General features: G+C 50.6%; 1 protein-coding gene across 1 annotated transcript in view; it reads left to right on the forward strand.

The window, feature by feature from the left end:
* Nucleotides 1-7,503, forward strand: part of DNMT3A (DNA methyltransferase 3 alpha) — an 80,240-nt gene extending 72,737 nt beyond the window's left edge. Inside the window, 2 exon segments of the mRNA XM_041754299.1 lie at nt 600-718; nt 1,494-7,503. Of these exon segments, the coding sequence (XP_041610233.1) occupies nt 600-718; nt 1,494-1,635 (261 nt within the window). The 3' untranslated portion in view covers nt 1,636-7,503.
* The last annotated feature ends 18,279 nt before the right edge of the window (nt 7,504-25,782 follow it).

Here is a 25,782-nt window from a genome sequence, read left to right on the forward strand (position 1 = left end):
CTCGCTGAGCTCGCCTGCTGGTCCTGTGGGACGCAGACACTTCAGAAGTCTTTGCCAAGGTCCCTAGATCTCCTAGGGCTCTTAAATCTTTTGGCCAGGACCTATTGCACAAGCCTTCAGGATGGCACGTTCTCCTGTGATGTGGAAGCTGCACTTCTCTCTGGAGAAATCTCCCGGAGTGAATGTACCAGGCGTCAGGTTCCATGAGGTCAGGCGCCAGCATCCGGGACTGCTGGCACCCCAGAGGTGTCTGTCAGGAGCCCCTCAGTGATTTGGCATCCTTTTTGCCTGCAATTCGCTACACCTGTGCAAGAACCCATTCTTAGAAGACTTAGGAGGTTCAGTGGCTCAAGCTGCTACCTCTCAAGTCCTTGGCCAGTGGGACCGGACTAAGAATGGCCGGGTGACTTCAAAGTGGAAAGAAGAGCAGGGCAGTGGGATCTGCGGAGGCTCACACTGGAGTCTGACCCGGCCACCTGGACGGACCAGGCCTTGTCAGTGTTTGACTCTCCCGTCCTGGCAAATGCCTGGTGCACATGTTATAGATGCATGGCCAGCGAGTGAGTGCTCATTCCTCTTTTCCTCTTCTCGTCTTCTAGTTCAGCAAAGTGAGGACCATTACTACTAGGTCGAACTCCATAAAGCAGGGCAAAGACCAGCATTTCCCCGTCTTCATGAATGAGAAAGAGGACATCTTATGGTGCACTGAAATGGAAAGGTAGTACCCAAGGCCACGTGCTTGTGTCCTGGGGTGCGTGGTGCGTGGTGATTGCTGCCTCTGAGGCAGGAATCGCTGCCCCTTTGGGCTGGGCTTGTAGTTTCCACAGATGCCACTTGAGCATTTCCCAACACGGCAGGTTCCTGGAGGGGTGGGGGTGGGCAGACGCTCCTGTGCATTGTAAGGCCGGCCCCAGGGTCACAGGGGTCTAGGAAACCCGTTCAGGGGGCCATGGCTCCCAAGGGGTCCTGCTAAACCTCCAGGAAACAGTGCAGCCCCAGGAGCTTCCTCCACTCTTACTACTTGTTTTGGGGACTTTACAAACCAGGACGGCACAGGACCAGGCGGGCTACATGGCCTCAAGTCCTGACTGGGTATAAACTAATCATGTGGGCTAGACAGCCTCCTCGCCCCCAGTGTAATCGCAGTTTAGCCGAAGTGACCCTTTACACGCACACCTGGAGCAAACGGAAGGCTGAAGCTTCTCTAGCCAGGCAGCAGCACGGCTCCTTGGTCAAGTATTTGCTCTCGGGGGAAGGTACTAGGGAGGTGTGTTTATTACCGACAGACTCTGGAGCTGTTTTTCCCCAAATGCTAACTTTGTTTCTGCTGTGTGGCCACTCCCGGGCAGCGGGTGTCTTCTCCCTTCAGATGCACGGCAAGTGTCAGGGGGCCCAGGTCGTGATGGGTGACAAAAGACGGAAGATGCAGCCAGGTCGCACCCGCCCACGATCACCCCCCCCAACCCCCTGCCCTTTCTGCCTTTTCTCCCCAGGGTGTTTGGCTTCCCTGTCCACTATACCGATGTCTCCAACATGAGCCGCTTGGCGACGCAGAGACTGCTGGGCCGGTCGTGGAGCGTGCCGGTCATCCGCCACCTCTTCGCTCCGCTGAAGGAATATTTTGCTTGTGTGTAAGGGACATGAGGGCAGACTGAGGTAGTGACACAAAGTTAAACAAAAAAAAAAAAAAAACACAAAACACAACAAAACACCAACAACATGAGGATGGAGAGAAGTATCCGCACCCAGAAGAGAAAAAGGAAATTTAAAACAAAAACCAGAGGCGGCAGAAGTACCAGAGGGCTTTGCCTTGCACAAAGGGTTGGACGTCATCTCCTGATTTTTCAGTGTTGATCTTCAGTCCTATTTAAAAACAAAACCAAGCTCCCTCCCATCTCTCCCCCCCCCCTTTTTTTTGGTCAAACCTTTTGTTTTCTACTCTTTTCAGAGGGGTTTTCTGTTCGTTTGGGTTTTTGTTTCTTGCTGTGATTGAAACAAGAGGGTTTATTGCAGCAAAAACCAGTAACAGGAAATAGTAACAATACCTTGCAGAGGAAGGACAGGAGGGAAAAAAAAGGAAATTCTACAGAAATCTATATATTGGAGTTTTTTTTTCTAACTATATATCTTTTTTTGTTGTTGTCTCTAGCCTGATCAGATAGGAGCACAAGCAGGGGGCGGAAAATAGTGACGCTCAGCGGCAGAATTTCCTTCCAGCCGCTGAGCTGTCTTGCCAGCACCATTCCTGGTCATGCAGAACAGAGCCCAACGAGCAGCAGGGAGACAGATCACACAAGACCCTTTTATACAGTATTTCAGGTGCCTACCACACAGGAAACCTTGAAGAAGATCAGTTTCTAGAAGCCACTGTTACCTCTACCAGTTTACATATATATGACAGATATGAGATATATATATATAAAGGTACTGTTAACTACTGTACAACCTGACTTCATAATGGTGCTTTAAAACAGCGAGATGAGTAAAAACATCAGCTTCCACGTTGCCTTATGTGCAAAGGGTTTTAACGTTGGATGGAGAAGGGAGGCAGCTTGAAGGTGAATCGTTGCCATGGCGGGCTTTCCCCCTGGTGTTTAACAAGGTGAAGGAGGAGAATTCGGGACCCACGTACTCCCACTTCTCCCTGCCAAAAACGGGTGAGAGGTGAGACGGGGTGGGTCGGACCGTGGAGGGCTGAGAGTGGGATTCATCCAGGCTCACGCAATAACCTTTCGATTTTTTTTTTTCCAAAAAAAAGGAGACTCCCTCGGCAAGATGGCAGGATAAAGGGGTCTTCATTCCCAATTTCTCACATTAGCCGATTCGAGGGCTCCTTGTGGTGGGATCAGAAATTATCCAGAGTGTGGGAAAGTGACCGTTAAAAACCCCACCTGGAGCAAATAAAAAAACATACAAAACGTACTGGTGCTTTCCTGTCTAAGTCGCCTTTTGTGTGTTCTTTTATGAGGCCCTCACCATCCACCCTCTGTGCACAAGGCGGCTTCCGGCCCCTGGAATGTGATGTTTTTGGTCATCTCCAAAGGCTGCAGTTTTATACTGGGAGGCTGATGACACCTTTTGTTATAATTATTCTTATGGTTCTGGTTATAATTATGTTTGTTTTCAGATTTTCTTTAAGAAAACAAAAACCCAACCCCCCCTTCCTTTCGGTTATAAACCAAGGTGCGGGGAGCAGGGTGCTTCTGAGTAAGTGGTGGCCCTGGTGCCCTGGCTCCCCACCCCTCGGGCCAGGTGGGCCACCGGGCGCAGCGACAAGCCGGGCTGCCAGGGGAGTCCCCTGAGGCCGGCCTTCTGGGCGCGTCCCTCTTCTCTTCTACTTCCCCTCCTCTTGAGTCACGTGTGTCAGGGCTGGAGGGAGGACCGGGCCATCTCTCTCCTCGTGTGTATGATTGGAGTGGTGTGTATTTCTTTTCTAGTACTTGGTCTGATGATAGCTGTGCTCGCACCTGGAGCCAGCAGCACCTGGAGCCCCATGTGTGCGGACACTTGGCTCCACCTCCTACCGAGGCAGGCAGCCTGGTGTCGGCGGTAGGCAGGGCCAGCGTTGGTGGCTCCAGGGTGAGGGCCCAATGGGCAGATGCTTGCCTGGATAGATGGGGTGTAGATATGTGGCATATAGAGATATATATTTTATAATGGGAGGGGGGATGGCACCTCCTGGGACTGGCAGGGCTGGGAGGTGTGCTGTCAAGCACATGGTCCCAAGTTCGCATCCCTAGAAAGATAGGGCCTACGGTGGTAGGCGCTATATTAAATACATAGATAGGGTCATGTATAAGAAATATTATGTAGTGGGGAGCGGGACAAGGGGGCTCAGAGTGCTGAGCCCCAGGTCTCACTGCAGACATAAGCCCCACACCAATCAATCAATCCCACACGCATACACAGGAACAGATTTCTACCGATGCAGAATGGGCGCACTCACACACACGCACACACAGCCAGGGGCTCCCAGTGCTCCTCCCCAGGATTCAGGACTTGGTGGCGTCGGCCCTGCAGCTCTTTACCTCTGTTGCCCTGATTGCAGGTAGACCGTCAATCCCAGAAGTTGCTAGGTGCTGAAGGCAGGAAAAGGAGGAGGTTTTATTTCCGCAGGTGCTCTCCTCTAGCAGGTAGCGTTCTATCTCTTTTGCCCCTGGTGATGTCAAAAGATTCTTCTGTTAGCAACCTGTGATACTGACCTGCAACTCTAGGCACCAGTCAAGTCAGCCCTCGACTCCCCCTACCTATTCTCCCCCAACCAAAATAAAATTTGACATCCAGGTCTGTCTTGGCCAGGGGGCTTCCATTGGGGAAAAAAAAAAAAATGGGACGGTGAAACTTATCTTTTGAATAAAGGAAATTAGCAATTGGTGACAAAACTAAACCAAGGCTTTGAATCCCTTGCTCGTTGCTCAGGAGTAAGCTCACAGCTGGTGGCCACAGTCTCCCGTTCCTTTTAGAGGTGCTTGGTCCTGGGCTTCAAGCTACTGGTTTCCTGGTCAGATTGGTTTTTAAGATCCCACCCAGGTGCTTCCTGCCAGCTCTGTGACGTGGTGGCAGGTGGCCATGATGAGCCCCCTTGGGGCTGGAGCAGCTAGGAGGGGGGATACCTCTGCCTCTCCCTTGTTGGAATCCCTGTACCTAACTGTGGTGCTCGCCCTGCCCCCTCCTTCTCCAGCCGGGCCCCATCTTCCTGGCCTGGGTCCACCAGCAGCACTCCAGGAGGGCTGCGGGGAGGAGGGGCTGCGTCAGGCAGTCCAAGGTGCTCCCTCCCCCACTGGCCAATGCTATGGTCTTCACAGCCCCCGGTGTCAGGACCGGCCCTTCATGGGCCTTCCTCTGCAAACAGACTTCCCAGCTCTCCTGGCCCTCCTGGGCCTTTTCCCCACTGCTTATGTGAAGGAGTTTGCCTTTCCTGATGGTCCAAGCTCCACCCCATGGGGGCGGGGGGGGGGGGGTTGGTGTGGGGAAGAAACTTGGTAGCCATGGAACACGGCAAGCCTGAGGGCTTAGTGTGGGCTGGCCAGCTTGCTGGGAGGAGGCCTGGTTGTTGTGGCTGATGTACATAAGAGCACTTGTTCCTCCTGGTCCCAACAACCTGACTGGGCCCTGGAATGGGCCAGATGACAGTTATCACCAGCTTTTCTTCCAGCCCAACCCACAGGCCTGGTCTCCCATCAGAATTTGGGAGGGCACTAGGGGACCTTGGGAATGTGCCAACCTGACCACTTCAGATGCTCACAACAGTCTGCTGCTAGCCCTGGGTGGGGCGCTTCTGGGGACACAAATCCAGTCGCCTTCTGAAGGCTTTGTGCTTTGGCTGACGTAGGGTTGTATGAGGATTTAAGGCGGGGGTCGTTGCACTTGCTGTGGTTCGTAAAGCTGAGGATAGAAGCGTGGAATAGGAGAAACCAAGAAGGCCTCCGGAAAATTCTGGAGTGTGTCCCCAGTGGGATTTTCTTTCTGATGACATTTACCCCTGGAAACCAGGGCTTCCAGGGACTGAGGATGGTGCCTCCCTAATTGTTGCAGGTGCCAAGTGGAAGGTGGTGCCAAAGAGATTGGTGGTTTTTGTCTGGGGTAAGTCGCCGGGGGCTTGTGCCAGAGTCACAGAGCCATCAGTCTCCTGCTTGAGTAAGTGAGTCTCTCGCAGGCGGCTGCTGAGCCCTGTGGGCCAGCCTTGAGCTGGCTGGTGCTAAGCCCCTTACCCTTGGGACTGACTGGAGAGCAGTAGGCTGGGGGAACCACAGGTGAAGACTCAGGTGGGGAGAGAGTTCTTGCAGTCAGCAGATGACATGAGCCTCTTACTATCTGTTTTTCTCTCTAGACCCCAGAGTCTTCCTGCTATTGAACATTCTTCTAGAAAGCAAACTTCCCCAAAGAGCATCCAGGACCTCTTAGCTTTTGAGACAGGCCTGGGAGTGGTTGTCTGGTGGAAATGCCCGTAGGAGTCTTGGTGAGTCGCTAGGGTGTGGATTGGGACAGGCAGACCGGGCAGCAGGAAAGGCTGTTGGACATCGAACTGCTCTCCCTCCTTCCTGTTTTGCTGACGGTTCTGGGAAAGCCTAGATGGGAATACCCACCGTCTCTAGCACAAGAAGGTCTGTTGCAGGAGCAAGAGAGGGAATATTTCAGTGGAGCCATCTGGGAGGTGTTCTGCAAGAAAACTGCAACCCGTAGTCTTCCTATGCTTGATGATCTAAGTATACATAAAGTAGATCTTGGAGGAGGTTTTGAATTCCTGCCGCCGTTCTGCTTGGCCAGAGTTGCTATGGCACTAGGGCCTTCCAGAGGGTCGTTAGCCCCCTCAAGCTGTGGATTAGGGCCTTGGGTCCTCCCTGGCACTGTGATCTGGAGAGGACTGGCTGTTTCCCTTGGTCAGGGGGATAGCTGACCCAAGATTCTGGCGAGAAGAGAGTTTCTAGCCAGGCCCCATACTGATCCCAGGAGGTGAGGAATCTGAATTTTTCTTTGGGCATTGTCTAGTCTGGTTGCTCCTAGGGTTGTGATTTGAGGTGACACTGGAATTGTCCTTGGCAGGAAAGCTGAAGGCTTTGCTCCAGCACAGGATGGGAGGGTGCTATGGAGGACTGGCCTGGAGCTAGCATGGCCTGACCCCGCGGAGGCAGGGGGATTAACTATGCCTGTTTGCAGGGTCTGGGAGGAAAGAGGGAAGATTAATGGCAAGGACTGACTGACTCCACAATGCTAGCAGAAGCTCTCGAATCTCTTTACATTGTGGTAAAGGAAAGCCTGGGTGTCTTTGGGAAGCGAGGGCAGCCCTCCCATCCCCTTGTGTCTCAGAGACCTGGCCGAAGCGGGCCTTTGTTTGGTGACCTTTCCCTCAGCAGTGGGGCTTCTGGGGTGAGAGGAACAGGCAGGTCTGAACCCCGAGGACGAGCACGCAGGGTCCCTTTGCTAGTTGTGACGGGCTGAATTGTCTGAACGGAGGCCCGCGGACTCCTGGAACTCTGGTAACTGGAAAACCCCCCCAATCTGCTCCACCCTACGGGCAGGCGGGTGACTCCCCACCCCCCCCCCAGTCCAGCAGCCTCCAGCCCTCCCCCCACCCCACACCTGAGGAGATGAGCAGGGATCAAAAGCCTCACCCGCAGTCCCATTTCACGTCCCAGACTGATTCGGTCGCACAGCCCTAGAATTCACCAACCAACCCAAAAAATGCCGAAATTTCTTAGAATACGCAGAGGGAGGAGGTGACTCAACAAGGTGCTAAAACATTTTATTAAAAATATATATTGTTAAATTAAGTCTGCTGTCTGGACAATGACTGTTTGTTTTGTTTTCTTGTAGTGGAGTTTAAAAGAGACTATTATTTTACTCTGATATATTATTATTAAAAAGGCATTTTAACTTTGTACTTGAAAACTAAATGAGCGATTTCATGTGTTTTAGCTGAGGCATTGAAGTAGCGGGTGCTTACTTATTTGTGGGAAATCATGTATTCATACTGAAGAATAAACTCTGTAGCTGATTTGGTAATACCTTTTACTGTTACAGACGATTTCGCTTTGACCCCGGCGGCAGAGCACTTTTACTCCACATTCCACGCAGCTAAATGCAGGACTTCCTCCCCGCCCCTCCCCCCCCTTTCTCTTCAGTTCCTCTTTTTTTCCTTTTTTCTTTCTTTTTCCTTTGGGTTTTTTTTCTTCTTTTTCTTCCTCCTCTTCTCCTCTTCTTCTCCTTCTCCTTCTTCTTCCGTTTGTTTGTTTTCCTGGTTCCAGCATCCTTTCACCACTGTATTTTTTTTTAGGGTTGCTTCTCTATTTATTGAAAATAATAATGTACATTTCACAGTCTGGTTCTGGGACATCCAAGGAGGGGCGTGGGAGAGGGCCCCCCCGCCCCCAGCGGGTCCCCCGTCCCCGTCCCCCTGGTGTTCTGTTGTATCTCTGTGTAAGTGATGCTCGTGACATAGCTGTTTATGAAATAATTAAAGAGATCAATGCGTACAGCAGATGTAGAAAGTCTGTCAGTTCCGCCTTCATCACATTTTTTTTTTTTTTGTGCCCAGAAGAATATAATAAAGCTCCTTTCTAATGTACTTGTGCTGGAGAACACTTGAATAAATGGACTGTTTTTGTGCAAAAAGAAAAACGGAAAAAGCACCGTAATAATGTCCTTTTGTCTTGCGTCTCCTTCTCCCTGACATGACTGTTCACAGCCTTCCTGGAGGGGTCAAGTGCCAGAGTGGGGAGGGACTGGCATGGGGTCCAGGCCAGGCAGTTTCTCCCTTGAAAACATCACCTGCATGAGCATTAAATTGGGCTGTAGTTTGGGCAGGAAAAAGGGACTATCTGGTCAAGTTGAAGCTCAAGCATCAGTTACGTAGTGAGACAAGGTCGCTGGAAGAGTAAATTCTGTTCTGGGCCAAGGGGTAGGAGCTTTCGGGCTGGAGCGGCGAGAGGTGGGCCTCATGCCAGTGCCTGGGTCAGACGAGCCGAGGGCTTTGGTTACGGGCACTGTTCCCTTCCCTAAGGGGTTTCTGGGAGGTAGACAATCTGGACTTTGCAGGGGACCCTGGCACAAGCAGAGGCATTTGGCCTAAATGAGAGCATGGAGAGATGTTTGCAAACCCTGACGGGGCAAGGCCAACATTGTTCTGGGTATTTCCAGAAAGCAGGCAAAAGAGGGGGCCAGTCGACAGGAAATCAGCCCATTTCAGCTCAGCTGAGGGTAGGTCCCTTTTCTGCCCCTGGCCAGCAGTGCTTTGGGCCACTGGGAGTGCAGTCAGGAGGTCCTGGATGGCCATCTGGGCCATCCACTGGGCTTCCTTGAACCCCGCTTATGTCCCAGCACCTCCTCAGAACTGGCTTGCAAGTGGATGGTGCCTTATGGCTTCATTGAAGAGTCCATCTGTATGCAATGTCCCCTTCATCCTCATGACTCTTTGTTTAAGAGTCAATAGTTCCTAGACTCCACTATCTAAAAACTGGAATCTGAACACACAGAGGAACGAGATCTTCCTGCCACATCTCAGCTCTAACACCCCGGCATTCCCTGTGGTGTTTCTATTTCCTAAGTGCCAAGCAGGTCAGGGCCAATGGCTGCTTAAGAGAGGATTAGTCAAGGTTTCTTTCCTACCTTAAACTTCAGGAGAGGTTTAGGACTGCACCACTTTGTTGGCTGCTCTGAGAGAAATTCTAAATGGGAAATTTGAGAAAAAGGGAAAAAATAAGCTTTTCTCATGGGCACTTTTCTTTACAAAATTGTACATTTAACTTTTATCCTACCTTTTTCTCTATTTTTCAGTGTTGCTGTAGAATGCATTTTTTTCAAATGGCTGCATGGTATTTTCTTGTTGGATATCTGTTTCTATATATATGCATTTTATTTTAACTATAAATAGAGCTGCAATAAATATCTTTATGTGTTGGTTTTGTTCCCCTCCATATTTTGTATTTTTTCTTCTTAAGCTAGATTCCCAGAAGTGAGATGTACTGGGGTAAAGAGATGAAGATTTGGGTTGGCTCCTGACATTTTGGCCTGATTTCCTCCAAGTGATCAGCAGACATATAGTAGATCTTCAGCTCTGAGGCTCTCGGTGGAGGAAAAAAAGCAAACATAGTCCTTAGTTTGACCAACTCAGAAATGTGTTAATCCCAGTGGGGAAGGGAAGGCTCAAGGCATCCCCTCCCCCGCCCGAGAAACTAGAAATCTGTAGCAAGAAGCTGGAGGTGGAGGCAACATCGTTTGGTCACTAAATTTTGAAAATGAGCTCACTGGGAGTGCCTGCCTTGGAGGAAGCCTGTGGAGGATGGAATTCACACTGAATCTTTGAGACTCTAGTTCCAAGGCCAAGGAGAAAGGGAGGGTGTCATCGGTACCCTCTAGCTCTGAAAGCCACACTGGAGCGCCCCAGTGTCAACTGAGCGGGAGAGGGGCCATATGGCCAGAGCTTATGGGAAGGAGCTGTCGGGGCCATTTCCTTAGTAAAAGCCATCTTATGAAGTTCCTGCATTTAAACAAGGTACCATTTGATGGTGGAGTGGTAAGGAGAGAGGGAGAAGGGTCAGGGCTGGGCAGGAATCAGGCAGTTGTGAAGTGACAGGGTCCATAGTCCCATGGGACTGCCCAGGTGGGTCTGCTGGGTGTGGGGTGGAGACACTGCACACCACCAGGCCCAGCTTGCTGGTTCAGGAGAAACTTCCCTGGGCTCAGCAAGATCACCGTGGTGAATCTGGGGTGGAATATAGGAAAGAGGGAGACAAGAGGCTGTCTGGAAGCTGCTTGGTTGGGGAGGCCAAAGCTATACAGCAAAGCCAGAGGTGATAGGCACGGGTGGTGGGTGCCCTTCCTGGGGGATGTGGGTGTTAGGTGAGCAGCTTCAGTGAAGAAAGAGAGTGTGTGTTGAAGATGGCATAAGAAAGTCACATCCGAGGGGGACAGGGCTCCCCTCTAATGGCCTCCTGGCATCACCCCCCAAAGCTCCCTTTCTCTTTGGTCCCAATATACTTTTAAAGGAAGGAGGCTCACTCACCTCAGTGGCATACTTTGCTCTTCTCAGCTGGAATCTTAGAGTACAGCTGGGTTGGGGGAGAGAGGGAAGTCTGGAGGTTTGGGGGTTATGAAGTCCCAAGTGCCCTGAACTGTATAAGAAGAGAGACAACAGCATTTAGAGTGCCGGGATCTGAATCCTGTGTGGCCCAGGGTAGGTTAGCTATGGGTCTTGAGCTCAGTCTTCTCACTGGAAACCTGGATCTTATCTGTCAGGCATGTGGCTTCTGATGCCCCCTCCCCCAGCCCAGGTGTGGGGGTGATTGGGGGTCTGGGGAGGAAGGGAGCCCTGCCTGTGGAGACACAGTGCCACTCAGCCTTTGCTGAGTCCAGGCCTTTGACCAAAGTGGGTAGATGTGGGTTAAGGGAGGAAGCCTGAAGCCTCTTGGAAGCTTTTGCTCTGATGGAACACAAGGCGCCCACCTCTGGCTGCATGACCATCCCTAGCCTGGCGCTGACTTGGCTCATGTAACAGTGAGTAGTGTAGATCACCGGGTCCTGCTTGGCCCAGAACTTCTGCAATCTTTCTGTCCCTTCCTGCCCCAACCTGTCCCTCCTGCCCGGCTCTGGGATCTCCCTCCACTAGGACCGCCCTTATCTGGCTCTGAATCCCGCTCTGTCCTCGTGCTTGGCCATGGCTCTCCAGCCTGGCACCATTAATCTATTTCTCCCTGAGCATTTTCTTAATGGCACCATCAGTCTTAAACACATGGGCACACTGTCCCTTGACCTCCCTCCAGATGCCCTATTTCTTTGCTCCACTTTACAGCAAACTTGAAAGCACCCCTGGGATTTGATGGCTCAGCTTTCTTACTCCCATTCTTGTCCATCTGCCCCAAGAGGCCCTCACCCCACCACCCCATGTCACCTCTCAGGAGCTGGGGTCTGGGTGGCCTCCCTCCTCCCTGAAACATCTTCTTCCCTAGGCTCCTGACATCATACCCTGTGTTTTCCTGGGCTCTTTCCTGTTCTCTAAATGTTGGAGGGCACAGGGGTTCCCACGTCTGCTTTCACATCGACTTCCCCTGACGCCCAGGTTCTCCTATCCAGTTGCCTGCTTGGCCTCTCCATTTGGGTGTGACACAGGCACTTCAAAGGTGACCTCTCAAGAGCAGAACTCTTGGGGCCCCTGGGTGGCCCAGTTGGTTAAGTGTCCAGCTCTTGATTTGGGCTCGGGACGTAATCTCAGGGTCGTGAGATTGAGTCGGCGTCCAGTCTGTTTTGTTTTTAAGATTTTATTTATTCATGAGAGACACAGAGAGAGAGGCAGAGACACAGGCAGAGGGAGAAGCAGGCTCCATGCAGGGAGCCTGATGTGGGAGTCGATCTCGGGATCGGGATCAGGCCCTGGGCCGAAGGCAGACGCTCAACTGCTGAGCCACCCCGGCGTCCCATGTCGAGTCTAAGATTCTCTCTCCCTCTGCCTCTACCCCTCCCCTGCGCTCGCTCTCGCTCTCTCTCTCTCTCTCTCTCTCTCTCAACCAAACCAAACCAAAACAAAACCAAAAATCTACCCCCCAAATCCATAACTCTTGCTCTCCTCCCAACTTGCTCTGACACTTATACAGCTTAGTAACTGGTGCTTAATTAGCATCAAAATCCTGGGGCTCCTCCTCCATTCCTGTTTCCGTCACATCCCACTGCTAGCTCACCAGACAGACTCACCTCTAAATATATCCTCACTTGGGTCATTTTTCACCACCTTACTTCCACCGCTGTTCCCCAAGTCCTCATCATCTGTCCCCTACCTGGTCTTTGTCCCCATCATGCCACAACAGATCTCTTTGCTCTGTCCCTGTCCCTTCCAGCCCATTCAACATGCAGAATAATCTTATTAAAAGTCAAACCCTTTGGGGCACCTGGGGGGCTCAGTCGGTTGAGCGTCTGCCTTCGGCTCAAGTCATGATCGAGCCCCACGTCGGGCTCCCTGCTGGCTGGGAGTCTGCTTCTCCCTCTCCTTCTGTTGCTCCCCCTGGCTCGCACTCTCTCTCTCAAATGAATAAACAAAATCTTAAAAAGAAAAAAATCAAACCCTTTAAACACCCATCAGCTGTGTGCTACTGCAACCAGAATAAACCTTTCTTGCCCCGGCCTGCAAAGCCCCACCCTCAGCTGCTCCAGGTTCTCTAGCCGCAGGCCTCCCTTCCCTGGAGCAGGCCAAGCTCTTTCCCATCACAGAGCCTTTGCACGTGCTGTCCCCTCTCCCTGGAAGTCTTGCTGGCCTCCCTCCTCAGCCTCTTTCCCCCCTTCAGGTCTCAGCTCAGAGAAACACTCCCTGACCACTCCTTCTCAAGTACTTCTGTGCCTGCCCCTTTCTATCTGATCTCCATAGCTCTCACCCTCAGGACTTCTTACTCAGGACTTGGCTTACCTGTGTGTTTTCTCTCTTCTCCGCTAAAACAAAAGCTCTGCAAGAGCAGGAGATTTTCTAGGTTTCGGCACTACTCTCAGGGCCCAACCAGGTCTGTACAGAACTCTTAGGTAATAGCTCTAATCGCTGTTGTAACTAAACCTATACAGAGGGCTCAGTTTGTACCAGAAATCATTCTGTGTTGATCATTTCATCTGTGCTAAGTACTATTATCCCATTTTATAGGTGAGATACATACGCTGCTCATGGTCACGGGGCCCGTAGTGGCAACGGATTTCAAACCCTCTCTTCACGCTACCATCTGGGAGTCCTGCCCTACTCTACCTCTCACACAGCCTGGGCTGGTCCTATAGGGTCCCTGTGGTGGGTCCCTGCTCTGTCCTCAAGGACCTGGGTGTACAAGCCTCTTACCCTTCCCCGCTCGGTCCTGGCTCCTTCTCCAGCCACCGCACCAGTGGGCTACCTCTGCAGAGTGTTGGGAGTGAGGGCAGGGGGGTACCTCGGTAGATTTCTTATTTTATAGCTCTTCTGTGCACATTCCTGCTGGTACTGCTTCCCCACGAGAGGCTACCCTGGGCTCAGATTAGGAGCTCCTCCTCTCCCCTAATTTTCTGTTTCAGCCTTTTATTTCCTTTGCAGTTCTTTTTTTTTTTTTTAATTTAAAAAAAATTTTATTTTATTTTTTCCTTTGCAGTTCTTATCATAATTAGTAATCATTTTGTTTATTCATTTATTGTGTCTCCCTCACTAAATGGAAATCCCGGAGAGTGGGAACAGACCCTGTCTTGTCCTTTACCATATCCCCAGAAGTGCATAACATGTTTGTGGAATGAATGGGTAACCACACCCAGCCCCACACTCGTGGGCATCTCCAGAACATCGGCTCTCAGGAAGCCTCTTGCTGGGGGGAGCAGGGTTTCAGGAATCTTTTTTTCACAATGTCTGGACCTCTGTTCCAACTCAGCTGCATAAATGTTGGTTATGTCCACAGTGCACTAAGGACAAGGAGAAGGGAAGCAAAGATCATTACTGAGTGTCCACCAGACACAAGGAGTCCTACCCCCGCAGCTGCCAACAGTGATTGATCTCATGGGTCCAGACTTGTGCCGAGATCTTTACATGCATTAATTATTAGCTTGTTTAATTCCTATGCAAAGACCTCGTCATTGTGCCTTTTTTACAGATGGGAATATTGAGTCTCATCAAGAGTATACAACTTCCAGGTAGAAGCTGGATGGAGGTATGTCTGACATCCCAGCCCAGCAGGCTGTTTCCACTGTCCGGGCTCCCTCGGGAAGGGTGTCTGCCCAATGGAAGGGGTGCCTGTGCAATTCAGGCAGCCTCCACATAGAAGAGAGTGAGCCATGGGTTTCTAAAAAAGTTAATATGACTTCCCAGTCTAAAATTATGTTAATTGCACCTTTAAAATAATGAAAAAGGGATAAGTGAAAAACCAATCTTTATCGCACCTCCGAGAGATAACTGCTGTTGGAATCCGTTTTTTCCTTTTGCGTGAGACACATCTACAACTTTACTAATTTAAGGCCATATTATTATTTGTCAGCATATATATATTTTAAAGATTTTATTTATTTATTTGAGAGAGAGCAAGAGAGCACAAGCAGGGAGAGCCTCAGAGGCAGAGGGAGCAGCAGGTCTCTGCTGAGCAGAGAGTCCGAAGCAAGGTTCAATCCCAGGACCCCAGGATTACGACCTGAGCGGAAGGCAAATGCTTAACCAACTGAGCCACCCAGGCCCCCGTCAACATACTGTTTTGAAATAATAATTACTAACATTTTTTTGAGAATTCACTGTGTGCCAGGTATTGTTTTTCTGTTAACATTTTCCTATGAGCATTTTTCCACATCACTGCTCTTTGGACACACCATTTTGTTTGGCCGCATGTTATCCTGTCTCATAAATGTAGCATAATTCATTTAATCCAGCTTTTCCTCCAGAGGGTGGGGGCCCCACCCCCTCCCAACCCGAGCAGGGCCCTGTGCAGGTGCCTGGTGAGCTCATCTGCTATAGTGACCTGGATTCCCCTGGGGACCCAGATGCACCCTCTTCTGCAGAGGAGCACGGTCTAGTGAGAGTGCACTGGTGTCCGTATGTGATTATTTTCTAGCATAAATGTTTGAAATGTAATTTCAGGTGGAAGGGCTCAGGACCCGTATTAGTAAATTGGCCCCGGAAAGATTGTGTGCTGCTGTCTGTGGCAAGCCAGGTCCCCTGAGCCCCCTGCTCCATTTGTATGGCAGGTGGAACAGCAGATGGAGAAAGGGCAGGGGCGTTAAGGGCTCACCTTTACCGGGTGCTGGGGTGCCCACGGGGATGTCTCTGTGCAGTTCTCAGGTGCTGCAAGTGGGTGTGGGCACGGGGACTGGTGGATGCTGGCCAGTGGCAGGAGTGTAGTGGCTAGGAGTCCAGGATGATTTGGGTTGGAACCCCCAACCTAGGAAGGCTATTTTGTGCTCTGAGCCTCAGTTTCCTCACTTAGGGAAATGGGGGCAATAATGGGGTCGCTGCAGGAATTACAGTGATACTGTTCTGTAAATGGTCAGCACCAAGGGCTGGGCTGGCCTATACGGAAGCACGATAAATGCTGTGTGTGCATGTGTGTGTGGAAGCTCCAGGAATGGGCACAGGATTAGGATGTGTACAGGGTCACCCTGGCCTGCAGCCTCCTCCCTTGGTGGACCGTGCACTGTCCTCCACATTAGTCCTCTGCACTTGGGCTTCTCGGCACAGTGAGTCAGAGGAGAGGCTGTGAGGACATCTGGGTTTGCAGCCCCAGGAGACTCAGCTGTGGGGGGGTTAGGAAGTGGAGAGGAAGTGTCGTGTGTTGTCAGGGATCAGGGGTGCTTCTCTCTCTGTCCTAGCTTGCCATGCAGGGGAGTCTCTGGGGACAAGGTCAAGAAGTGGGTCCTGCTGGCAGGTGCTCACCCCTTTGGAGTTTGGGTGAGGTGTCAGTAAGTCCATGGAAGGAGCAGGCCTCCCAGCCTGGGCCAGATTCACCATTTACCTCCTGCAGATCAGTGGCCAGAGGGAGGTGGCTACTATGTCTGAACAGGTTGCTGGCTTCATTCCCTGCAGCTCTGAGGAGCCAGGGATCCCCCACAAAGGCCTGGAAAAAGTTTAGTCAGGGTCCCCACACCTGGTGGTGTGGTCTTTTGTTGAGTATGGCATATGGAAAAAGCAATGGACCTGAGGCCCAAGACTGTTCCTATTGGTTCTTACTGTACATTTCGTGAGCAGCTGACCTCTCTGAGCTGCAGTTCATTTAGCTACAAAATAAGTTAACTTTCTGCTTTAACCAGGTCCTCAGGGCGTGACTGTGGCAATGATTAGTAACTGCTGGTCAGCCTGCTGTAAGGGGCCAGCCTAGAGTGCAAGGTCAGAGACATAGGATCCCCCCACCCCTTGGTCCATGTTTTATCCAATTACTCAAGTCACGCTGGTCCACTGAATTTAAAAATTAGAAATTACAGAAAGGCACACAGTAAAAAAATTAAAATATCACACAGAGGTTACCTGGGTGCGTATTTTTGTCAAAACTGATTTAACTGTGCTCTTAGAACAGGTACAGCTTATTGTATGTAAATTGTGCCTCAATAAAATCTTTATTTTTAAAAACTTTGTTTTTAAAATTGCCACCATCATTGGTGTTTCTGTATATTTACTTCTAGATTTTTACTTAGATATAACATATATTCTCATATATATAGGTATGTGTGTGTGCATTTCTCTATATAAATATTATGTACATAAACTCTAAACAACTCTCAGACTCTAAATGTGTGTGTGTGTGTGTATTTGTTTTTTAAATAAAAATGGACTACGACATGCGTGCTGTTTGTGAGTGGCGGCCCTCTGGAGCCGTGGCTGCTAGTGGGCACTCCCCACTCTCAGGCAGCCTCACCCCGCCTTCATTCTGGAACTGGGCTGTGTGCACGGGGCCCCCATCCACAGTGCATGCTGTCTCAACCAACGTCACTCAGGGTGGGGAGCCAGCCTGCCTGGCGAGAGTAACACCCCCTGCACTCAGCAAGGCCTCTCTGGGGCCCTAAGGCCCCAGGCAGAGGAGATACAGGGCCTGTGGACAAGGCGGGGGAAGGAGGCCTGGTCCAGAACTTTGCAGTGAGTGTCTAGAAACTTGGGGATGGCATAAGGAGAAGGGAAGGCCAGCATGAAGGTGGAGGGATGGCAGTAGCATGGGCTAGGTCACAAGAGGTGTCAGGGGTTAACACAGAGTCCTGTTGGGCTGATAGAAGGGGGCTCGGCAGAGCTTGGAAGAGCTGTGGAGGGTGGACGGATGGAGGGCAAAGAAGCTTGGATTGCTGTGGGGTTTACCAGAGAGACAGGGTCCCCAGAACTGCCACTGGGGTTTTCGTATGGCTGGAGCCCCTCCTGGGAAGCTCTGAGAGGTGTCTGAGCAAGGGAGCTGGCCTGTGTAGAACATACGATCCATGTCCAAAAGGCAGAGGGGACAGATGAGAAGAGGAGGCTCTAGGGGTTGACTTTGCTTCCAACAGGAACAACAGCCAACAGGCCGGCTGTCTTCCCACCATGAGAGAAACTTCCTGGTCAGTTCATCCTCCATCCCTCGAGCCCCCTGGAGTGAGTTTTCACGGTGACATATTACAGAACCACATGCTCAACAAAGTGCAAACAGTCTGGCTCAGAGTTAGGAAGGATGTGGGACTGGTCACGGAATTGAACAGATGTCAGGACCTGGCACCAGGGCTTTGATGCCTCTCTTTTGCTTTCTCTCTCCTTCTCGATCTCTCATGCTCTTGCCACTTCTATCTTTTGTTTGGCTCTGCCTGGCTTCCTTCTGTAAACAGACGGATTCCAGATGGGGGGACGATGGCCACCGACAGCCCCGAGGGCATGTGCTCCTAGCTCGCAGCCTCAGTGGAATTCTGCTGATAGCCTTATATCTCGGGAGCCACAGTGATAAGCCTGAAGGGGACAGGGTACAATCGGCTTCCAGAAGGAAATGGGGTTGAGAGGGGCTGGCCAACCAAAACCAATAGCAACTTGCTGCCGTCACATACGGTTTTCAGGATAAAGTTAACAATGAGGAAGGCAGAGGGTCTACGCTGAAGACCACAGTCTGTTCAGGATGACGGAAACACGGCAGAGGCCTATAGAACGTACTAGTGGCTGGCTATCCTCAAACCACCACGAGATTGCTTAGCTCTTGGAAAAATTTGAGTACAGAACTGTTACCCCTACTCTGCGACTGGTTGACTCACATTTCAAGGCCACAGCAGTCAGAGGAATGAAACCTAGAAATAGGGGTCTTATTTTTTTTTCTTTAAGATTTTATTTATTTATTCATGAGAGACACACACACACAGAGAGAGAGAGAGAGAGAGAGGCAGAGACACAGGCAGAGGCAGAAGCAGGCTCCTCGCAGGGAGCCCGATATGGGGCTCGATCTGGGACTCCGAGATCACGCCCTGGGCCAAAAGGCAGGTGCTAAACCACTAAGCGACGCAGGCGTTCCAGAAATATGGGTCTTAATTATGGTCACAATACAGTGGGGCAGGGCAGAAGAAGCCAACAGACCAGAGATCGAATACTTGCTCTTTACTAGCCATGTGATAATCAGTGTCTTCAAAGACTCAGTTTCATCATCTGTAAAATGGGAACAGTGAATAGCCTCCTTCCTGGGGTTGTCGTGAGGATTAAGACATGCACCTCGGGTGTTTGAGAGAGCATGTACACAAGCCCTCCATAAATGAGATCCAACATTATGGAAGTAGTCTTTTTCTTTTTAAGATTTTATTGATTTATCCATGAGAGAGACGGAGAGAGAGGCAGAGACATAGGCAGAGGGGAAGCAGGTTCCTTGCAGGGGGCCCGATGTGGGACTTGATCCCAGGACCCCGGGATCACGCCCTGAGCCAAAGGCAGACACTCAACCACTGAGTTCCCCAGGTGCCCCTAGAAATAGTCTTTGATCCACTGCAGCTACCAATAAAATGGCTGGAATCCCAGCTCCCTTCCACTATCCTGGGGGGACCCTTGCTTCCCAGAAGTCACCCCAGATGCCTTCCTTGGGCAGAAATGAGGCATCCAGGCCCTAGAAGGTGGGTGGGACCTCGTTGGATGGAGGAAGATGCCTTGAGGACCTGCCTTGGGCTGAGTCCATCCTGCCTTCCCTGTGACCTTGCCCCAAGGCCACTGGTTTGGCTGCAAGGCCCGGAAGCCCACCTCAGCTACTTATATCAGAGGGACCTGGGATAAGCAATCAGGCATTCGGGCGCACGGCCGCAGGCTGCAGAGCAGGTGTCCCAGCAAGGAAGGACACCAGGCAGCGGCTCCACGTGGCATTTCTTCTCTGGGGCCATGTGCGCTCTGCAGGCTACCTTCCTGCTTAGCTGTTCCCTTTCCTGGCCTCTGGCGGCTCACTCTGTGTGCCTCTCAAGGCCCCTCTCACAGGCTTGTGACCCCACATTTACAACCTCCCAATCCTGGCACCAGCCCTGGCTGACTCAGTCTCTCCCTCCACACCAGGTGTCTGGGATAGGATCTGGTTGCCTAGCATGGAAACGGGGTCACCCCAGGCTAGTGAGTTCTGATAGGGGAATGGCTCATGGGGGGCTGAAGCCCTTCTTTCCCCAGTGAAGGGTATGGCCAGCTCTCTGAGGGGGCTAGTGGTCAGGAGATACTCTCGGTCCCCGGGGGCAAGGCCAGACGGCGTCCCAGGGTCTGTGCTGTGCCTCGCGTGCTTGACAAATGATACCAAGAAGTATTTGGTGACACGTGAACACTACATAAAATTCCAATTTGGTGTTGCATTAGTTTCCTGGAGCTGCTGTAAAAAAGTGCCACAATGGGCACCTGGGTGACTCAGTGGTTGAGCGTCTGCCTTTGGCTCAGGACGTGATCCTAGGGTCCTGGAATCGACTCCTGCATTGGGCTCACAGGGAGCCTGCTTCTCCCTCTGCCTATGTCTCTGCCTCTCTCTCTCTCATGAATAAATAAACAAAATCTTAAAAAAAAAAAAAAAAAAGAAAAAAGGAAAGAAAGTGCCACAAAACAGGTGGCTTAAGAAATCCATTTCTTGGCCCATAGTTCCGGAGGCTTGGAAGCCCAAGACAAGAGGCCCTTGCAGTGCCACTCCCTCTGACCCCTCGAGGGAGGATCCTTCTGTGATTCTTCCGATTCTGGTATCCCCAGGGGTTCCCTGGCAGGTGGCAGCCTGGCTCGGATGTCTGTTTTGTCTTCACTTGGCCACATTCCCCCTGTGTCTGCGTCTTCAGATGGCATTCTCTCCGAGTGTCTGTGACCAAATATCCCACTTTCCCAGCAGGACACCAGTCATACTGGATTAGGGGACACCCTGAGGACCTCATTGTGACTTGATGACATCTGCAAAGACCTTATGTCCAAACCAGCTCACACTCACAGATACGGGGGGTTAGCACTCCAAACGGTCTTTCTGGGGAATGCAATTTCATCCACAACAAGTATTTATGTGTAAATGTAGTGGGGTCACTGCCGTGCTAGCTGTACAGACACGGTATTCAAAACTTAACTACTTACCAACTGGCCCTTCCCGGGGAGTGTTTGCCATTCCCGCCTAAAAGGAGCAGAGTGGGGTTCACAGGAGGAGAAGGCGAGGGGCGTCCAGGCTGAGCGGCCACAAGGCCAACTGCAGAGAAGTCAGAGAGGCTTCTAGGGGATTGCGATCCCGGTGCGCTCATAAACAAGGCATCTTGTGAACTAGAGTTACAATGCAAAGAGGAAAGATGTTCAGATACAGGCCTTCAGTCTTCCCCCACCTCAGGAAGGGCAGTGTGGGAACCAGGGCCCTTCTGCCCGGCAGCCCACGGCAGATCTGGAAGGAGTTCCACGGGAAAGGAGCCTCCATGGGGTCACCTCCCTGCCCCCCGCTGGCCTTGGTGGCTCCCACTGCAGGGAGAACCCCCCACCCCCTCAGATGACTTTCTCTGAGCAGCCGGAGGAGGCCCGGTGGGCATTGTGATATTTGCTCCTTAGCTATCAGATCCTGTTTGCATCTGGCTGCCCCCTGGGAGCCGTCTTCTAGCCCAGACAGCCCAATTCCAGAGTCCAGGCCTGGTTGGCTGGAAATATGTGGGAAGCCTCATGTCACATCTGCTGCTGGGTGGAGAGATTTCCCTTTTTGGTAGTGGGCCAGCTGGGAGGGGTAAGAAGGCTGTGGGAGACACCCAGGCCCCACTGGCCCGGTTGGTGAGGGGATTGTGCTCAGGGCCTGGAGGATGGTGCCTGCGTTTGACAAAAAAGGGACCTCACGGTAGCCTTTTAGATACACAGGGCAGAAGAATGATCCCCATCTGTCTGCTGGAGACTGCAGCTCAAGGCGTGTTTCCTGAGCTGCCCAAGATCACACAGCAAGGTCAGGCTTGGCAGGACAGTCATCTGGGCCTCGTGCCCCCTAGCCGGGCCTCCCTCTGCTCGTCACCTGCCTTGCGCCCTGCATCCTTTCCTCCTCTGTTCATGGATAACACAACTTGGCCACATGAAAGAGAATCATTTAAAGAAAATCTCTCAAAGCCTTCCACCTTAACTCATTTCTAACTATATATGCACATGCTCTTTAAAAAACCATCCCTGGCTCAGTAGGTTGAGCCTCAGCTCAGGTCATGATCCTGGGGTCCTGGAATTGAGCCCCGCCTCGGGCTCTCTGCTTCATGGGGAACTCGCTTCTCCCTCTTCCTCTGCCTGCAGCACCCTCTGCTTGTGCTCTCTCTCACTCTGTCAAATAAATAAATAAAATCTTAAAAAAAAAAAAAAACCACCACTCCTGTGTGATAAAATTGTATGGAACTACACACACACACACACACACACACAACTGTCATAAGTAAAACTGGAGAAATCTGAACGAGGTCAGAAGATTCTATCACTGTCAATATCCTGGTTTTGCAAGATGCTACCATGAAGGAAATTGTGTAAAGCTGTATCCCTTTATTATTTCTTACAACTGCATGTGAATCCACAATTGTCTGTATAAAACTTCAATGAAAAAGAAAAGCAATTCTGAAGGATCTGTGAAATGGTACGAGTATGTACCATTTCACACGAACCGCTTTCCATTAGCGTGATGTTACAAACCATGTTTCTGCGGCCCCAGCAATAATCACAGAAAGGCTGCCCAGCTTTCCATCTCGTGGGTGTCAGTCCTTTACTGAATCTCTCTCCTTTCCTAGGTTTTCAGTTGTTTCCAAATTTTAGCCACTGTCAATAACGTCATAGTGAACATTACTATGCTAGTAACACTTTCAGTTTCTTGGGACGCCTGGGTAGCTCAGCGGTCGAGCATCTGCCTTCAGCCCAGGGCATGATCCTGGGGTCCTGGGATCGAGTCCCGCATCGGGCTCCCTGCATGGAGCCTGTTTCTCCCTCTGCCTGTGTCTCTGCCTCTCTCTCTGTCTCTCATGAATAAATATGTAAAATCTTAAAAAAAAACTTTACAGTTTCTTAAAGTATTTCAATAAGATAAATGGCCAATGAGGGGGGGTTACTGGATGTAAGGTTTTGGAACTTGATGGCTCTATTATGTAGAATTGATTTAATATTTTTTAGGATTGATTTAATATTATGATATCTTTATGATTGCTCTTCCTTTCTGACGTACAGATTGGCTTTTCCCCCAGTGAACAAAAATCCTCTGCTGCGCCTTTCAGCATTTAGATTGGTAGGAAAAAAGACAAGGAACCTCCCACCTGTTTCTACCTGCACAATGTCACCTGGGATTAGGGAAGGCAGGGGCAGCAACATTCAGCTACAGGAACTGTCACTGGTCTCACCCTCCTGGGGGGCCTTGGCAGGTGTTCTGGGACCTCACGGACACCGGTGGCACCCATGTCCTTCTCTCCAGCAAGACAAAGCAGCAGAGGTGAGGAAGGGGTGCAATCTTCCTGAAAACACAGCGATATTTGCTCACTCTTTGGGGACTCCTTCCAGAGCTGCAGAAAGCCGTTTCCAGAACACACTGGGTTCAGTTTAAAGCGGTGGAGAAACCACTGCATCCTTCAGCCACCTGGTGGGGAGGATTCTGGGGGACAGGTGCCTATTTCTCAGGGGTGATCGCTGCCCAGGAGGTGCAGTGGGGCGAGCTGGGTGGAGCCACAGGTGGGCGCTTAAAGTGCCAGGCAGGGCATCGGGCTGAGGGCTACTGCCAAACTGCTGGCCTGTGAAGGAGCTAGGACTGGAGCAGGCCTGTTAAATAAACAAACAAATTTATATTATATTATATTTTTCATTTTTATTTTCTGATTTTATATTATATCTATTTTTTTCTCTAAATTTTATGTATTTTATTATTTTTAAAAGATTTTATTTATTTATTCATGAGAGACACAGGAAGGGAGGCAGAGACATAGGCAGAGGGAGAAGCAGGCTCCATGCGGGGAGCCCGATGTGGGACCCGATCCTGGGAATCCGGGATCACGCCCTGGGCCAAAGGCAGACGCTCGACTGCTGAGCCACTGGGCGTCCCTCTAAATTTTATATTTTATGTTAGTCTTAAATTATGTCTTATTTTACTTTTTAAAAAAAAAAATTTTATTTATTTATTTATTTATTTATTTATTTATTTATTTATTTATTTTGAGAGAGAGCATGAGTTGGGGAGGGACAGAGAGAGAAGCAGACTCTCCGCTGAGCAGGATCCCGGGATCTTGACCCAAGCTGAAGGCAGACAGATGCTTAACTGACTGAGCTACACCCAGACACTCCTTACTTTATCACCATGTTTTATCATTTTATTTTTATACTTTATTAATTTAATTTTGCAATTAAGATTGCTAGATAAAATACAGAACACCCAGTGTAATTTGAATTTTAGATAAACAATAGGTAATTTTTTAGCTTGTGCATATCCTGTTAGCACATCCTATTTAGCATAAATATGTCCCAAGTGTTCTGTCCTGTATTTTTTATTTTTTATTTTTTTTTTTAAATGAGTATGCATGCAAAATCCCATTTTATTTATTTATTTTTTTTTAAAAGATTTTATTTATTTATTCTTGAGAGATAGAAGGAGAGACAGAGCCAGAGACACAGGCAGAGACAGAGCCAGAGACACAGGCAGAGGGAGAAGCAGGCTCCATGCACCGGGAGCCTGACGTGGGATTCGATCCCGGGTCTCCAGGATCGCGCCCTGGGCCAAAGGCAGGCGCCAAACCACTGCGCCACCCAGGGATCCCCTGTCCTGTATTTTTTAAAAAACATTTTCTTTATTTATTTGACAGAGAGAGAGCATGAGCTAGGGGAGTGGCAGGCAGAGGCAGAGGGAGACTCAGGCTCCCCACCGCAGAGAGCCTAACCGCAGAAACCTAACCGACAGAGCCACCCCGGCGCCCTCGTCCTGTATTTTGTTTTAAGTCTAGCAACCCTATTTGCAGAAGAACACCTTCTTTGGAGGAAATCTGACTGGGAATCCTAATATCTAACACAGAGAAACTTCCCAGAGGGCAAGATAGCAGGAGTCCTAGCCAGCCTGTCACTATTCCTGTCCTCCTGGATTTGCTCCAGCAGAGGGAGCCATGACTTCTGCACATTGAATTTTCACAACCACGACTGGCCCACATCCTCTGAAAATGTCCCTCAGGCTCATATGTGAGCAACAAGCTCTGAGCGTGGGGCCCAGGTTGGCCACTGTAGGATATGGGCAAGCCACTGACACCTCAGTTTCTCCATCTGTGAAATGGGGCTATTGCTGGGGTTGCACAAGATGAGTAAAGTGAAAGTGTTTGGTGAGCTGCAAAGCACAGATACCTTGATATGCATTATGCTCTAATTCTCAAGCAAAAACACCCGCCAATTAGTATAAAATTCAGGGAGCTCTGACTTGAATTGTGTGATTACCACAATTACGTATATCCCCTTTTATCAGGTCAACAAACATTTGTTGAGCACTGCGTCCCAGGCTGTGCCAGGCATTCCAGGCACAGAGACGAAAGCCAGAGTCCTCTCTTGAGGAACTCAGAGCTACACACACAGCTGTGTGAGAAGCAGCACGTGCAGGCGGTGCACCAGGGCACAGAGGTCCATCGAGGTATGAGGTTGCTATTATGACTATAACTCCCTTGAGTGTTTCACGACCTGAAGCCCTCAGCCCACCCTGCAGTAGCCCGCTGGGTCCCATGTACATCTACACCCTCTTTTCTCCTCTTCATCTGGCTGGAGCACATTCCTCTTCATGCTTTGAGGCCCAACTCAGATGCTGCCTCCTCTGAGAAGCCACTCTGACTTTCCTGAATGGTTCTAAGACAAATCTGTGGCTCTCTGCTCAGTGCATGTGGGGCCTACAGGTGCTTTGGGTTCCAGGGAAGCCCAACAGGAAGGGCAGCAGGGTAGGCCAGAGAAGGATCACTTCCTGTAAACAGCAGGTGCAAAGGGCAGGGCAAGGAGTGTGGGTGCTGGGGCTCAGGGATGCAGGCAGGGATTTTGAGTAGCTTCCTCCTGGACCAAGTCCTCTCTGACAGGAGACTCTGTCCTGTGCAGGAGCCAGAGTTCAGGTATGGGGGGAGAGAACAGTGTACCTGCTGGGTAGGGGCCCTGCTTGCACGGCCTCCTGACCGGGGAATAGGTGCTACCCATTCAAATGCTTACTCAGCAGCTGCCAAACAGGTTCCTACCTGGTGCTGAGGCCTGTATCCATGAGAGTGCGTGTGAGAGTCAGTGGGGTCAGTGGACAGAACTGGATCAAACCCTTTCCATGCTTTAGCTTTGGGTGGTAGGGGCAGGGGTCTCCTAATCAGAAGATCTGAGTTCTCAGAGCCAGCGGCCAGCCACTGGCCTCCAGGTTCTGTTCCAAGTGGAGAACATGACAGATGTGGTCTCTGTCCTCACAGTGGTGTGGGGGATGACATTTGCCATAGGGCAGA

The sequence above is a fragment of the Vulpes lagopus genome, chromosome 5, assembly GCF_018345385.1.
Source record: "Vulpes lagopus strain Blue_001 chromosome 5, ASM1834538v1, whole genome shotgun sequence".
NCBI classification, from domain to species: Eukaryota; Metazoa; Chordata; class Mammalia; order Carnivora; family Canidae; genus Vulpes; species Vulpes lagopus.